General features: G+C 41.3%; 1 protein-coding gene across 7 annotated transcripts in view; it reads right to left on the bottom strand.

Moving 5' to 3' along the window:
- Myh8 (myosin heavy chain 8) overlaps window positions 1-12,793 on the bottom strand; it is a 33,336-nt gene that overhangs the window by 16,871 nt on the left and 3,672 nt on the right. Inside the window, exons 4-21 of one of the 7 annotated variants that reach the window (XM_008855719.3) lie at window positions 11,674-11,701; window positions 11,464-11,572; window positions 11,284-11,376; window positions 11,076-11,139; window positions 10,382-10,480; window positions 10,193-10,296; window positions 9,908-10,046; window positions 8,638-8,756; window positions 8,401-8,550; window positions 7,198-7,368; window positions 5,777-5,909; window positions 4,958-5,143; window positions 4,792-4,859; window positions 2,787-2,874; window positions 2,582-2,699; window positions 1,961-2,084; window positions 1,732-1,868; window positions 131-386 (exon numbers count right to left, since the gene is read on the bottom strand). In XM_008855719.3, the coding sequence (XP_008853941.1) occupies window positions 131-386; window positions 1,732-1,868; window positions 1,961-2,084; window positions 2,582-2,699; window positions 2,787-2,874; window positions 4,792-4,859; window positions 4,958-5,143; window positions 5,777-5,909; window positions 7,198-7,368; window positions 8,401-8,550; window positions 8,638-8,756; window positions 9,908-10,046; window positions 10,193-10,296; window positions 10,382-10,480; window positions 11,076-11,139; window positions 11,284-11,376; window positions 11,464-11,572; window positions 11,674-11,701 (2,186 nt within the window). Of the gene's footprint in view, window positions 1-130; window positions 387-1,731; window positions 1,869-1,960; window positions 2,085-2,581; window positions 2,700-2,786; window positions 2,875-4,791; window positions 4,860-4,957; window positions 5,160-5,412; window positions 5,484-5,583; window positions 5,910-7,197; window positions 7,369-8,400; window positions 8,551-8,637; window positions 8,757-9,907; window positions 10,047-10,192; window positions 10,297-10,381; window positions 10,481-11,075; window positions 11,140-11,283; window positions 11,377-11,451; window positions 11,573-11,673; window positions 11,702-12,793 lie in introns of all 7 variants that reach the window. The other 6 variants (XM_008855721.3, XM_008855718.3, XM_008855720.3 and 3 more) reach the window with 6 other exon arrangements.

Genomic DNA, 12,793 nt, shown 5'->3' with positions numbered 1-12,793 from the left:
CCATTACCAACAACAATAACAATACATAATCTTTTTTTTTTTTCTTGGGGAAAGTCCATTTTGCAAGCCAAAGTCTATGGACATCTCCATATCATGGTAACATGCTGCATTCCTACTTCAGGGTACTTACAGATTGAACCTGGAGTTGAAGGTCATTTTTCTCTTTCAACAGTGATACCATCTTTTCCTCCAGCTCCTTCCTCTTTGCCTCTGACTTGGCAAGCTCATCTTTGGTTTTCTGGAACTCTTCTTTCATGGTGGCCATCTCCTTCTCGGTCTCTGCACTCTTCAGCAAGGGCTTGATCTTGAAGAAGAGCTTCATCCAGGGCCAGTGCTTGACGTTCATGAAGGCCCGCACGTTGTACTGGATGCAGAAGATGGCTTCTCTGGAATATGAAAACAAATGGTGGGCACTTGTTCCATTGGAAGCAATGTGATTGTTATCCGTGGCATGCACACTTTCTTTTTAATGAATATTGCAGTCTGTAGATGTTGTGTCAGATTCTGTGTGCATAGTATGCAGACTTCACAAACATACCTACACACGCACATACTTGCATTCATTCGGTTATAGTCAGTGTGTACTCTTCATATTGAGCACGTAGTATTCTCAGTCCCTGCCAAACCAGCAAAGAGCTCACTCTGGAGGGTGCAGACTGGGATGTCTGGACAGCTTACGCCACCCTAAGATCATCCCTGCCACTATTGCAGAAGTGGTTTGGAGGTGAGTGTGGCCATTGGGCTGCTTGGCTGCTGCCACACAGATGTGAGCTATAACATGCCATATGCTGATTTGTTTGCCCACCTAAACTGAGCCTGTGATTGGCCCCCTTCAAACTTTGCCTCTTTTTCTGATCACCACTGAATTACCTATTCTTCTTCTGTCTGCTTCTTCAAATAATATACTCTTGTTTCTAAATGCTTTTGAGTGTCTTAGTCCTGCCTGTTCAACTAGAGCATTAATGTTTCAGGGTATTTTTCGCATGCATTGAGCTTCACATTTGTTTATTTAAGTAAAGTTTTGAAATGGTACTGCTGGCATAGTTCCACAAACTACAACAACAGGGTGGCAAGGTTTGACTAACTTGTAAAAGTGTATTGGTCTTATGACGCTTGCTAGAATGGAAATTTTATTTCTATAGGTCCAATTTTTAAGAGCTGTAAGTCTGAAAAGGCAAATATGATCCAATCTATGGCACAAATCAAAAAGACTGAGAAACTGTAACAATGAGATCTAAATAAACAAAGATGAGCAAAATGTTTACATGAGGAGAACTCATGAGCAAAAATACTGTGTAGAAAAAGTGTATGGTTAATTATGAAAAGGAGTAAAGGACTTTTGACTAATTAGACTTGGATGAGGAGACAGGGTTTATACAGACACGAGGATAAGAGAAAACCAACTCTTTTTCCAGTCAATGTGGTTGGAAATGACAGGTGAGGTGGGAATAGAGAGGGCTTTGACAGCCAAGGAAAGCAACTTGGGATACCACGGGAGCCACAAGCTGAGGCATGGTGAGATGAAAAGAGTGCTTATTGCAAGCTGCTCTATAGCTGTGTGTGAGAGGGATGGGAAGGGAGGCAGGAGAGGGATTCTGGAGGATGATGCTAAGGTAGGTGTGTTGTAAGGGGGAACGAGCATGTCAGCCACAAAATGAAAGACTTGATGACACAAGCTGATTGCTAGTCCTCTGGGGATCTTATGATCCTGATGGTCTATAAGGCTATTACCTCCTCTGCAGCATCTTCTGATATTCTACTCTCATTAGATACCCTCTACAGACGGCTTGTGTTCTTGTTATAATCTGGGCCAACTTTTCATCTCTCATTTCTTCCAGAAGACCCAGAAGACCAGCTTTGAAGAAAACCTGGAGAAAGGTCACAAATCATGCCCTTACTTCATGAGGCACAGAGACTGCTGTGGGTATACAGGTTAGGTCTAAATGGGTAGTGGTGGTACCTTGGTATGTCCAAACTTATATTGTGTATGGTCAATATCAATAGAGGCCAGAAGCTTCTCAGAAGCCTTCTTGCTGTCAATGAACTGTCCTTCTGGAATAGCACTTGCATTTAGAACTTTGTATCTGTTCAGTTAAGCAAATAAGACATGGTCAGAACAGTGTGATTGTATACCCAAATGACCTCCCAAAGAGGAGTCTACACAAATTCAAGAGCAAAAATAAAAGTAGGGGGCTGGAGAGATGTCTCAGTGGTTCAGAGCACTGGCTGTTGCAGAAGACCCATGTCCTGTTCTCAGCACCCACATGGCAGCTAACAACCATCTGTAAGTGCAGTTCCTGGGGCATCTGATGCCCACTTCGGACCTCTGGAACCATTGCTTGACAAGGGTGCTTAGATGCAGGGAATAGATTCATACACATACAATAAAAATAATAAATAAAAGTAGACATCTAATTGTTCTTCAAGATAAGATAGTGGCCTAGCCTGTTATTCTATCACAAAACTGTGTTATTTGACTTCTTTTTCAATATATGCTAAGTAGGATACATGGAACAAAGAACAACAGTTAAGATGTTAACCTAGTCACAGCATTCAGTGTTATACTACAAAGAGGACTGACCTCTGTTTAAAATCCCCATATAAGATCCTGCTTGGGAATCCTTTCCTGCAGATGCGGATGCCTTCCAGCACACCGTTACACCTCAGCTGGTGCAGGACAAGCTCGTGCTCCATGGCACCTGAAGACAGAGAAGAGAAGTTAACCTCAAGGTGCTGAGTCTTTGGACTTGGGCATGTTCCCCGTTGTTTTAAGCTCTGTGTCTTACCAGGGGTTTTAGTTTCATTGGGAATGATACACCGTACAAAGTGAGGGTGTGTACTTCTCAGATTGGTCATCAGTTTATTTAAGTTTTCCTAGAAAATGAGACAGAAAGGTCTTGAGAAAGCTGTATTTGGGGTTTCTTTTGGCAAAAATAATACAGGCCACTTTTAGCTATTGTATGTAAGCATTTTTTTTCTTTTCCTTTCTTTTCTTTTTTGAGACAACGTCTCACTATGTAGCCCTGGCTGCCCTAGAACCTAGTATGTAGAGTAGGCTGGCCTTGAAGTCACAGAGATCACCTGCCTCTGCCTTCTGGGTGCTGGGATTAAAGGCGTGTACCACCATGCCTGACTTGGACACAAGCTTCTGCGGCTTTAACTGCTGTGCATTGAAGGTCTCATTGTCCTGTCTCTTAACTAGCCAGAAGGTCAAAGTGCTGAGAAGAACTGCAGATCTCCAAGGTATCCATCATAACACTTAGGCTCAGAGTGCTGTCAGTAGCCTTGATACACAGACAGTCTTCTCAGCCAGGTAATCAGAAGACAAAAAAAGCCCTCTGCACTGATGAGTCAGCTGCCTGAATCTGCTATTCCTGTTTTGTCTCTGGGCCTCATCTGAAAAGAGTTGAGATGATCTCTGCAGGCTCTTTCGTTTTTCAGTGCTAATGATTCTGGCAGTAGTTATCAATTTACTGTGAAAACCTGAGTTATCAATTGTCTCAACTTTTGCTATTCCTTCCTTTTTTATTATTTCCTGGGAACCTCTAATTTCTTGCTTTGTGTTTTGAAGAGTCTAAAAGTATAAGACTATGCAACTTTGTAACTTTGTGTGGATGGATCTTGGGTACCTGGGAACATCTTTGCTCTAAAGCATATGGAGGGAGTTATTCTAGAAATGGAGAACTGGTTATGACAAAATGTCATCATTTCATCCAGTCACAGAAATTTTCCATACAAACATTTCTCAATACTTCTTAGGTATATTTTTTATGGTGTGCTTTTTTTCATGTCTCAGGAAATCAAAATAAATAATGTGACTAGCAAAGCTTGAAAATATGTATACAGACAAGCTGCTGAAGCAATAATCTGTTTTGTGAGATAATTCAAATTAGAAGTGAGAAAGAAAAAGAATAAGAACAAATTTCATGTTTAGATCATAGGTCATACCTATATTTTAGTTTTGAAAGGAACAATGTATAAAAATTCTCAGCAGTCTTGGACTAGAAATCTTATACACTCCTCTCAGGAAAAACCAAACTACATAAGAATTATGATTACATTATGAAAATGTACAATTGCATAATGGAAAAACTATACTATTTTGTAACAAAATTATTATTCTTTGACCCTCATGGAATGTCTTGCACTTTAATCATCCATTTAAATCACTAGGCCTGGTTTTAAATGATTTTCAGCTATTCTAAAAAAAAAATCAAATCCATCTCAGAGGACAGAAATTTACTTTGGTGGAAGGATTTTACACTCCTCTATTGCAGGCTCATTTTCCAAAGGAATCTTAAATTCTAGCCTAGTGACACATGCCTGTAATCCCAGCACATGGGAAGCTGAGGCTGGAGGATCGGAACTTCAAGATCAGCCTAAGCTACATAGTAAGACCCTGGCTCAAACAAACTGAAGAGAAACTTGAGAACATTCTTAAATGCAGTAGAAGTAGAATAGAAACAAAATCTTTACAGGAATAGCTTTGTGCTTCCTTAAAAATCATCCTTACCATTGGCACTTCTTGTAATGTATGTGCAATTGCATAATATTTATATAATATGTCTAAGAAGCTTTTAAGGACATGGTGGCATTCCCAAATACATTAGACAATCATATGAAGACTAATGAATAAAGCATCCGTTCCCACAGAGGTATTGCTTTAGGTCTATCCTGATGAGAATGAATATTTAAAGTGATTCCTAGCAACATTCCATTCCCTCCTAACTTATTCTAACTCCTGTGGTTGTAATTCTTAGAAGCTGAATATCCTTTAAATCTGTACATTACCCTGAATAGGGCTGACACAGTTTGGAAGGAAGAACCCTTCTTCTTACCACCCTTCTTTGCACTGCCATCTGAAGTAAAAAGAAAATGTATCAATTAGAATACTCTCCCAGACTCTGGAACATTATCGGGACATTTTGAGGGAATACTTTGACTTAGGTAAGGGCACAGAAAGTACCTCCTTCAGCACTAGCATATGTGGAAAAGAGGCTGGCCAGAGTTTTCATTGCTGACTTCTGGTACAGCCCCACCACGGTGTCATTCAGGGGGTCCTTGTTCTTATCCAGCCAGCCAGCAATGTTGTAGTCCACGGTGCCCGCATAGTGAATCAGGGAGAAGTGGGCCTCGGCTCTGCCTTTCACCACTTTGGGCTTCTGGAAGTTGCTGGACTTGCCCAGGTGCTGGTCATACAGCTTGTTCTTGAAGGAGGTGTAACATAAGTTCTGATCCCACATTTGTTAGATTTCATTTGTATATCATATTGTCAGTTGACCTCACACAGTGACAGCAATCGGATTCAGATCACATTGCTATTCTTGAATACATCAAGGTTAGAGTCTCAACACTGTTGATTCTTGTGTGATGTCAGTGAGCTGGAAGCAGATTAGCTCGCACTTGTCTTACCCTGAAAAGTGCAGAGACTGTTTGGAAGGAAGAGCCTTTCTTTTTGGCAACTTTCTTCTTTCCACTGTCGGCTACAAGAAACAAAAGAGACCGAGCACCGTTAAAGGATCTACCGAATCTTTTGGGTGCTGTGGATGAAATGGAAGGTGACCACATGTGGACAGTGCCCACCTCATGTCTGGAGTCTTACCATCTGTTGTAGCAAAGGTGGCATAGAGGTGTGCCAGGAGCCTGTTGGAGGACTTCTGGTACAGTCCAACGACAGTCTCATTCAGGGGGTCCTTGTTCTTCTCCAACCAGCCTGAGACACTGTAGTCCACAGTGCCTGCATAGTGCACCAGCGAGAAGTGGGCCTCAGCTCTGCCTTTGACCACCTTGGGCTTCTGGAAGTTGCTGGACTTGCCCAGGTGCTGGTCATACAGCTTGTTCTTGAAGGAGGTGTCTGTCGCCTTGGGGAACATGCACTCCTCTTCCAGGATGGAGAAGATGCCCAGTGGCTGGATTCAGAAAAGTAGACCTGGGGTCAACCTCACTTTTCTCAATGGATACAGACATGGTAGCTGCCATTTTATTGAATTATGAGCACCCTCAGTTAAATACAAATATAAAGTAAGCCAGGGTCACAGCTCAAAGACGTCCCTTTGTTGTCCCTAGAATGACCTTCCTACCATTTCTTCTCCCTTTCAATCTATAGTATTATGTTCAATTAAAAGAACAGCCTGAGACAAAATCCAAAGGTCAGGCAGTATAGCATTTGTGGTAATTTGTTAATTACTTTTATTATCGTACTTTTTCTTATTAAATGAATAGATCTGTTGTCAATGTTTTATTTTGTTACAAAAAAGACCTTCTGAGACTGGGGAGATGCTCAGTGGATAATGCTGGCTGTGCAAGTATGAGGGTCTGAGTTCATATTCCCACATAAAAATCTGAATGTGGTCATGCACATGCCTATAGCCCCAATACTCTGTGTGTGTGTGTGTGTGTGTGTGTGTGTGTGTGTGTGTGTGCGCACCACTCTCAGGGAGGAAGGGTCGAGGGATGGAGACCAGAGCATCTCTAGAATTAACCAGTCATCAATCTAGCTCCAGGCTCATTGAGAGACCTAGTCTCAAGGGAACACGGCAGAGAGTGATAGAGCAGGACACCCAACATCCTCCTCTGGCCCCCACATGTGCACAGGTGAGTGCACCTGTACACACATGTGCATATACACCACACACAAACACACACACACATATAAAAGACTATTCACTTAGAATGATGTTATTGTTAGCACAATAGCTAGCAATATAAGTAACTCCAACATTATCTAAGATATTTTGAATGTCTGGTCTCCTTAAATATAGATTATGAAGAAGTAGGAGCAATTTGACTTCTTGACTTATAGCAGATTAGTTTTCATAAAGGTACTTGTTGGATTACATGCACATAAATTTTTATTTAGAAAAATATTTCTCTTAACGATGTCCTAGAACATCATGGAGGCAGATTAGTACCTACTAAGAGTGGTTCTAGTGAAGCAGACCGTCACAAATGGAGTTGTCACTGCTACTTTAAAAGTGGACGTGAGTCAGTATTAGAACAAAACAGATTAGAAATAAATGAAACCAGCCACTCACCCTTTTTATGTAAAATTGTAAAGACAAAATGGTTTCTAAATAGTAATTTTCTAATTTGTTCAGATTTCAAATGATTGTGAGACAATAATGCTTCCTGGAGTTGCTTAAGACACCTAAGAAAGTCATCTTCATAGCCAAATCTCTCCTTGAGAGTCACACAGACCTTCTCAATGAGCTCGATGCAGGCGGCCAGGTCCATCCCGAAGTCAATGAACGTCCACTCGATGCCTTCCTTCTTGTACTCCTCCTGCTCCAGCACGAACATGTGGTGGTTGAAGAACTGTTGCAGTTTCTCGTTGGTGAAGTTGATGCACAGCTGCTCCAGGCTGTTGAACTGCATAAAGAAATAGAGATTTCCAGCATCAGTGGGTTTTTATGGGAGTAAAATCCATTATTGAAAATATGCTTTATGGAAAATAATGTGGACTAGAATGATGAGATTTAAACTTAAACATTTAAGATGATTGTTATCATTTCAATAGTCAGGAATAAATGCCTTTCTTGTGGATTTTAGGCATTCTTTACACCAGAATTCAAATAAAATCTGCTTCTTTCCACCTTTAAGACTGCATGGACATTCAGGCATTAAAACTACAACCATGGTCGTGAGTTTTACGGTTCAGGTGCTAGAAGGCAGGAGAAAATGGTTTATCGGAAAGGCTTAATTTTTTGGGACCACTCCTACTCTCCAGTTTAAGAAGTTTCCATTTTTGCCCTTGATCATCACGTTAGCTGATGTATAAAATGAAATGAACAGGTTAATTCTCTTCTGTTGACATCATATATTCCCCTTACCCGATCTATGAAACTGGGGACATGATGCAGTACAGCAGTTGAAAATCTAAGAGTCTCTACCACTTTACTCCAGACAAAGCCAAGAGTCTTGTGATGAAATAACTTATCTACAGTGAACTTGGAAGAGGAGAGGCTGATGTTTATAGCTTTACTTCTACCTGTGGGCCTGTTCCCTTCCCTGGAACATGCCTTGTATATAAACCAAATGCTACAGATAGGATCCAGCCTTGGCTTTGTGTTATATGCCTGTGGACTCTTTAGCAAGTATTCTGATTTCCTTGTATCTCAGTTTTTTTCTCTAATATTAAAGGAAACAGTAACTTCTCTTTCTTGAGTTGTCTTGAAGGTTAAATGGGATATTTTGAAGTCTCTAGTATAATAGCAAAACCACACTGACTGTTCAATCAGTTTTATCTGTTATTATTATATTATCTCTGAGATATTTTGAGCTAACTCTTATTCCAGATGCAGTGTTGGAGCATGCAATATGGACAATATAAATAGATATCATTTAGTATACAGAAGTTTGCAATTGTGTCTCTTGCTTTTTATTAACATGAAGATTACTCACATCAAAGATCTCAAAGCCAGCGATGTCCAAGACCCCGATGAAGTACTGCCTGGGCTGCTTGGTGTCCAGCTGCTGGTTGATGCGGGTGACCATCCACAGGAACATCTTCTCGTAGACGGCTTTGGCCAGGGCACCCACTGCGTTGTACACCTGTGAAGGTATAGTGTGTTGCTAGTGCTGTTGGAGCGGTGTCCTAGAGGCCTGGGTGTATGTGATTCATTGAGGGCCCATACTTACCTGCTGCACAGTCTGGCCTTTGGTGACATATTCATTGCCAACCTTGACCCTGGGGTAGCAGAGGGCTTTGAGCAGGTCAGCAGAGTTCAGGCATTGGAGATAGGCCGCCTTGTCAGCAACTGATGTGACATAAATCAGGAAGTGTTATTTAGCAATGGCTACCCCTTTTATCTTCATCTTTCTGTTCTCCGGTCTAATCAATCTAGTATTTAAATGAAAAGTTTTAAATAATTCAGTAGGAAGTCAAATGAGGTTCTTTGTGTGTATATTATGACACATACACGCCACTAGACAATTGGTCAGTTGTACTGACTTTTAGTGATTATTGCAAGTAGGTTTTGAAAAAGCTTTCATTAGCCATAAACATGCGTACAATGTTTGTTGTAATATTTTATGTAAGGTTTAAGCCACAGTCCTCCCCTTAAAGGTATTTTAGGTCTTGTTGCAAAAATGGGATAAATATACTGTTAGTGAGGGTAAAAGTTGGAATACTCTGATCTTGATTTTATCGCTCCAGATTTAGCCTTACTGATTAACTTTTTTATCTGAAAATGTGAGGATTAAGTTAAACTGGGTGATCCTATTTAAATTCTGTGTAATGCTGTTTGTCAGGCTCAAAGGGAACCTCTGGAAAAGAAGGACCCTGAAAGAGAGAGAGAGAGAGAGAGAGGGGGCGGGGAGAATATCTCAGACTGAGATGGTCGGGAAAGGCTTTAGAAGCAGAGGGACAATTGTGTGGTTGGTCCTATGGATTGAATGTTGTTCCACAGGTAGACTACACGGTTTTTCTTTGTCAATTCATCTTCTATCTTACTCATTGCCTTTGACAGGTTTATGTATAGACTCACACACATACATACCAATGTCCCTAGGAGCATCTTTCACCTCTCACCCTGTGTTTGGAGAGATCTTCTATTGTCAGTGATGCCGTTTCCTAGCTATTGTTAAAACAATATGCCAATCTGTGTATACCTACCGACTTTTGCCAAGGCCAAGCAGGAGTACTTACTATTCCACCTCATTCTGTCTCTAATTCTCTGTCTGGCTCTAGGTTGAACTTATAACTGGCTATGCATGTTATTTGGATTGGATAGAAATGGTTGGGCAATGGAGAGGCGAGGAAGGCGGATGGCGAGGAAAACACGCAGTTGGACAAATGTGGTATATTCTTCAGAAGTGCGGCTGCAAAAGAGATGTGAGGACAGGGCGGGATCTGAAATTTCTTGATTTGCAGACTCTGATTCAAGTAAAATGGAGGGTCTTTTGGTACCTTCGGTGCCATCGGGCTCAGCTTGCTCCTCGCGCTGCTTTTGCTTGAACTTCATGTTCCCATAATGCATCACTGCCCCAGTGAGCTTATAAATGGACACTTTCTCTTCAGAAGTGAAGCCCAGGATGTCAATGGCACTCTACCAGGAAAGATGAGAAGACAGAGGTTAGAGTAGAAGACACTATTTACGATAATTTGTAATTTCTCCCTCGGTCATCATACCTATGTAGAATTGTTGTCGTTCCCATATACCATGTATTTTTAAGGGTGTATGTTATGACTTACGTCTGTGGCCATCAACTCTTCTTGGTCATCGATGCTGGGGACTGTGATCTCCCCCTGACTGACGAAGGCATAGTCATATGGATTGGTGGTGATCAGGAGCATTTCTGAATACATAGAATTCAGGGTATATGTTTAGCAGTTGTTAATACAAATATCAACTTCCATCCAAGAATTTAAGTTCTTTCTTACCAATTAGCTCTGGCTTCTTGTTGGAAGTGATCTGATAAAAAATATGGTAGCTTCTTTCAGCTTTTAGCTGGAAAGTAACTCTAGATTTTTCTAGAAGATCTGGAAAGAGAGAGATTGAGCTAGAAAAAAATATCTACACTTGTGGCATACTAATGAACTGCAGGGACTTTCGCCAAAATTGGGGCATTTCATTTGACTCCATTAAGATTCCAGCCTGATGGTCTTCCTGTGGTTGCATCCATTACAACTGCAGATGCATGTAACAGTTGTCCATGTCCTTTACTAAGTACAATAACTGAAACAGCTTGCCCTGGGACAAGTAAAGTTCCACATGGGGGACTGATGTTACTTGATCTACCTTGGAGACAACTACAAAAGCTTAGGTCTAGAGCAAATCAGAAATAGATTGTGAACCTATAGGTAACTTATAGAAACCCATAGGTAACCCTGGTGGTGGGGAATCACAGTTGCTCCTGAGGTATGAACTCCTCTGAGATGTAGGACAGGGCCATCATTCTAAGATTGAGATAGGGACACAAACAGTAGGTTATGAGTTAAGCCTGGCATTAGCTCACAGGCAATTCTGACAGCAAACTGCTGTCTTGCAGGCTCGGTGCATAGCAAGTGTCACAGAATGGCCCTGCCACCAAACTCACACTTCTCCATTTAGATTTTCAATGGTCCAGTTACTCACATGTTTCAATATCAGCTGATGCCAGTTTCCCTGTAGTCCCAAAGTGAATTCTAATGAATTTGCCCTTGAAAAGATAAAAATGTGTTTACTCCTAAACTCTGAAGAACATGGAGCTTTTTTTTTTTTTTTTTACAAGTGAAATACTAATTCAGATATGGCTACCCCAGCAATTCGTGCCTGAAAGGGCCTCTCTGTGACCGTGACTTACAAAACGAGAGGAATTGTCGTTTCTCACGGTCTTGGCATTGCCAAAGGCCTCCAGCAGGGGGTTGGCACTGATGATTTGATCCTCCAGCGTCCCCTAGGAAGGAAAGAGCAGTCCTCTGAGGATCCAGATTTCTTGGAGTTACGAAAGAGTCTGGATCCTCACTCTGACTACCAGGCCCACCTGCATTTTGCCAGATTCCTCTTTCTTCTTCTCTCCAGTAACTGCAATTGTTGCAAAGTACTGGATGACACGCTTAGTGTTCACGGTCTTTCCTGCCCCGGATTCTCCACTGCCAAACAGAAAGGAAAGGAGATCAGACTATGACACATATTGTCAACATTTAAGACAATCAATCACTGCCAATCAGAAAAGAAGAAGAAAGCCACATACGTGATCAGGATGGACTGATTTTCACGATCTGTGAAAGAAATGAAGACTACCAGTAAAAACAAAACCAAAGAGCATACATTCAACAGGAAGTAATAAAATCAGGTCAGCTCAGACGCAGGCTGTTTGAAGCTGTCACCTAGTATTTCAGCTTTGTGAAATACTGAAACAGCCAATCACCTCAGAGTATAATTTGTGAACATGAGAAGCAAGAAATCATCAATTTAAACAATATTGTTTTTCACTGTGGTAAAATACATATAGCATAAAATTTGCCATCTTTTTGTTTCTTTGTGTGGAGGCCTGAGACTGACGTCAGGAGTCTTCCTCAATCACTCTGCGCCTTATTCATTGAGGCAAGGTCTCTCAGTTGAACCTAAAACCCACAGATATGGCTAATCTAGCTAGCCAGCTTGTTTGGGGGATCCCCTGTCTCTACCTTCCTAGCACTGGAATTACAGGCAGGATGCCATGCCCACCCAGCATTTACTTGGGTGCTAAGCATGTAAACTCTGGTCCTCAAGCATGTATGACAAGCACTCTATCCACCGAGTTCTCGCTCTAACTAAATTGACAGTCTTAATTGTTTTTCAGCATGTAGTCCTGTGATATAAGTTCTCTGTAAGTGCTGTGCAGTGTCAGTGCCCTGCATGTTCAGATCTTCCTTCATCTTGTAAATCTGACTCTGTGCCCATTAAACAACGGCTTTCCTTGTTCCTCTCGCTCCTCAGGACCTGGAAACCACTATTCTGTTTTCTGTCTCTGAATCTGACTGCAGGTTTTTCTTATTTATAAATACCTCATATAAGCAGAATTATACAGTATTTGTCTTTATTTGTAACTATTTCACTCAGCATAACGTTCTCGAGGTTCATCCACATAGGAGCACAGTCAGAATTAACTTCTTTTTAAAGGGAAAATGATATTCCATTGTATGGATGTACTACATCTTGCTTCACTGTTCATTTGCTGATGGATGTTTGGGTTGCCTCCATAGTTTAGCTGGTGTAAATAGTGCTGCCATGAACACAGTATGCAAAGATCTCTTTAAAACCCTGCTTCCGTTCTTTTGGCTATGGGCCCCAAAAGTGAGGGTGATGAACCATACTGGAATTATATTTTA

Source organism: Nannospalax galili, unplaced genomic scaffold (assembly GCF_000622305.1).
Source record: "Nannospalax galili isolate Female #2095 unplaced genomic scaffold, S.galili_v1.0 scaffold146, whole genome shotgun sequence".
NCBI lineage: Eukaryota > Metazoa > Chordata > Mammalia > Rodentia > Spalacidae > Nannospalax > Nannospalax galili.
This window is presented reverse-complemented; position numbering and strand designations above follow the sequence as displayed.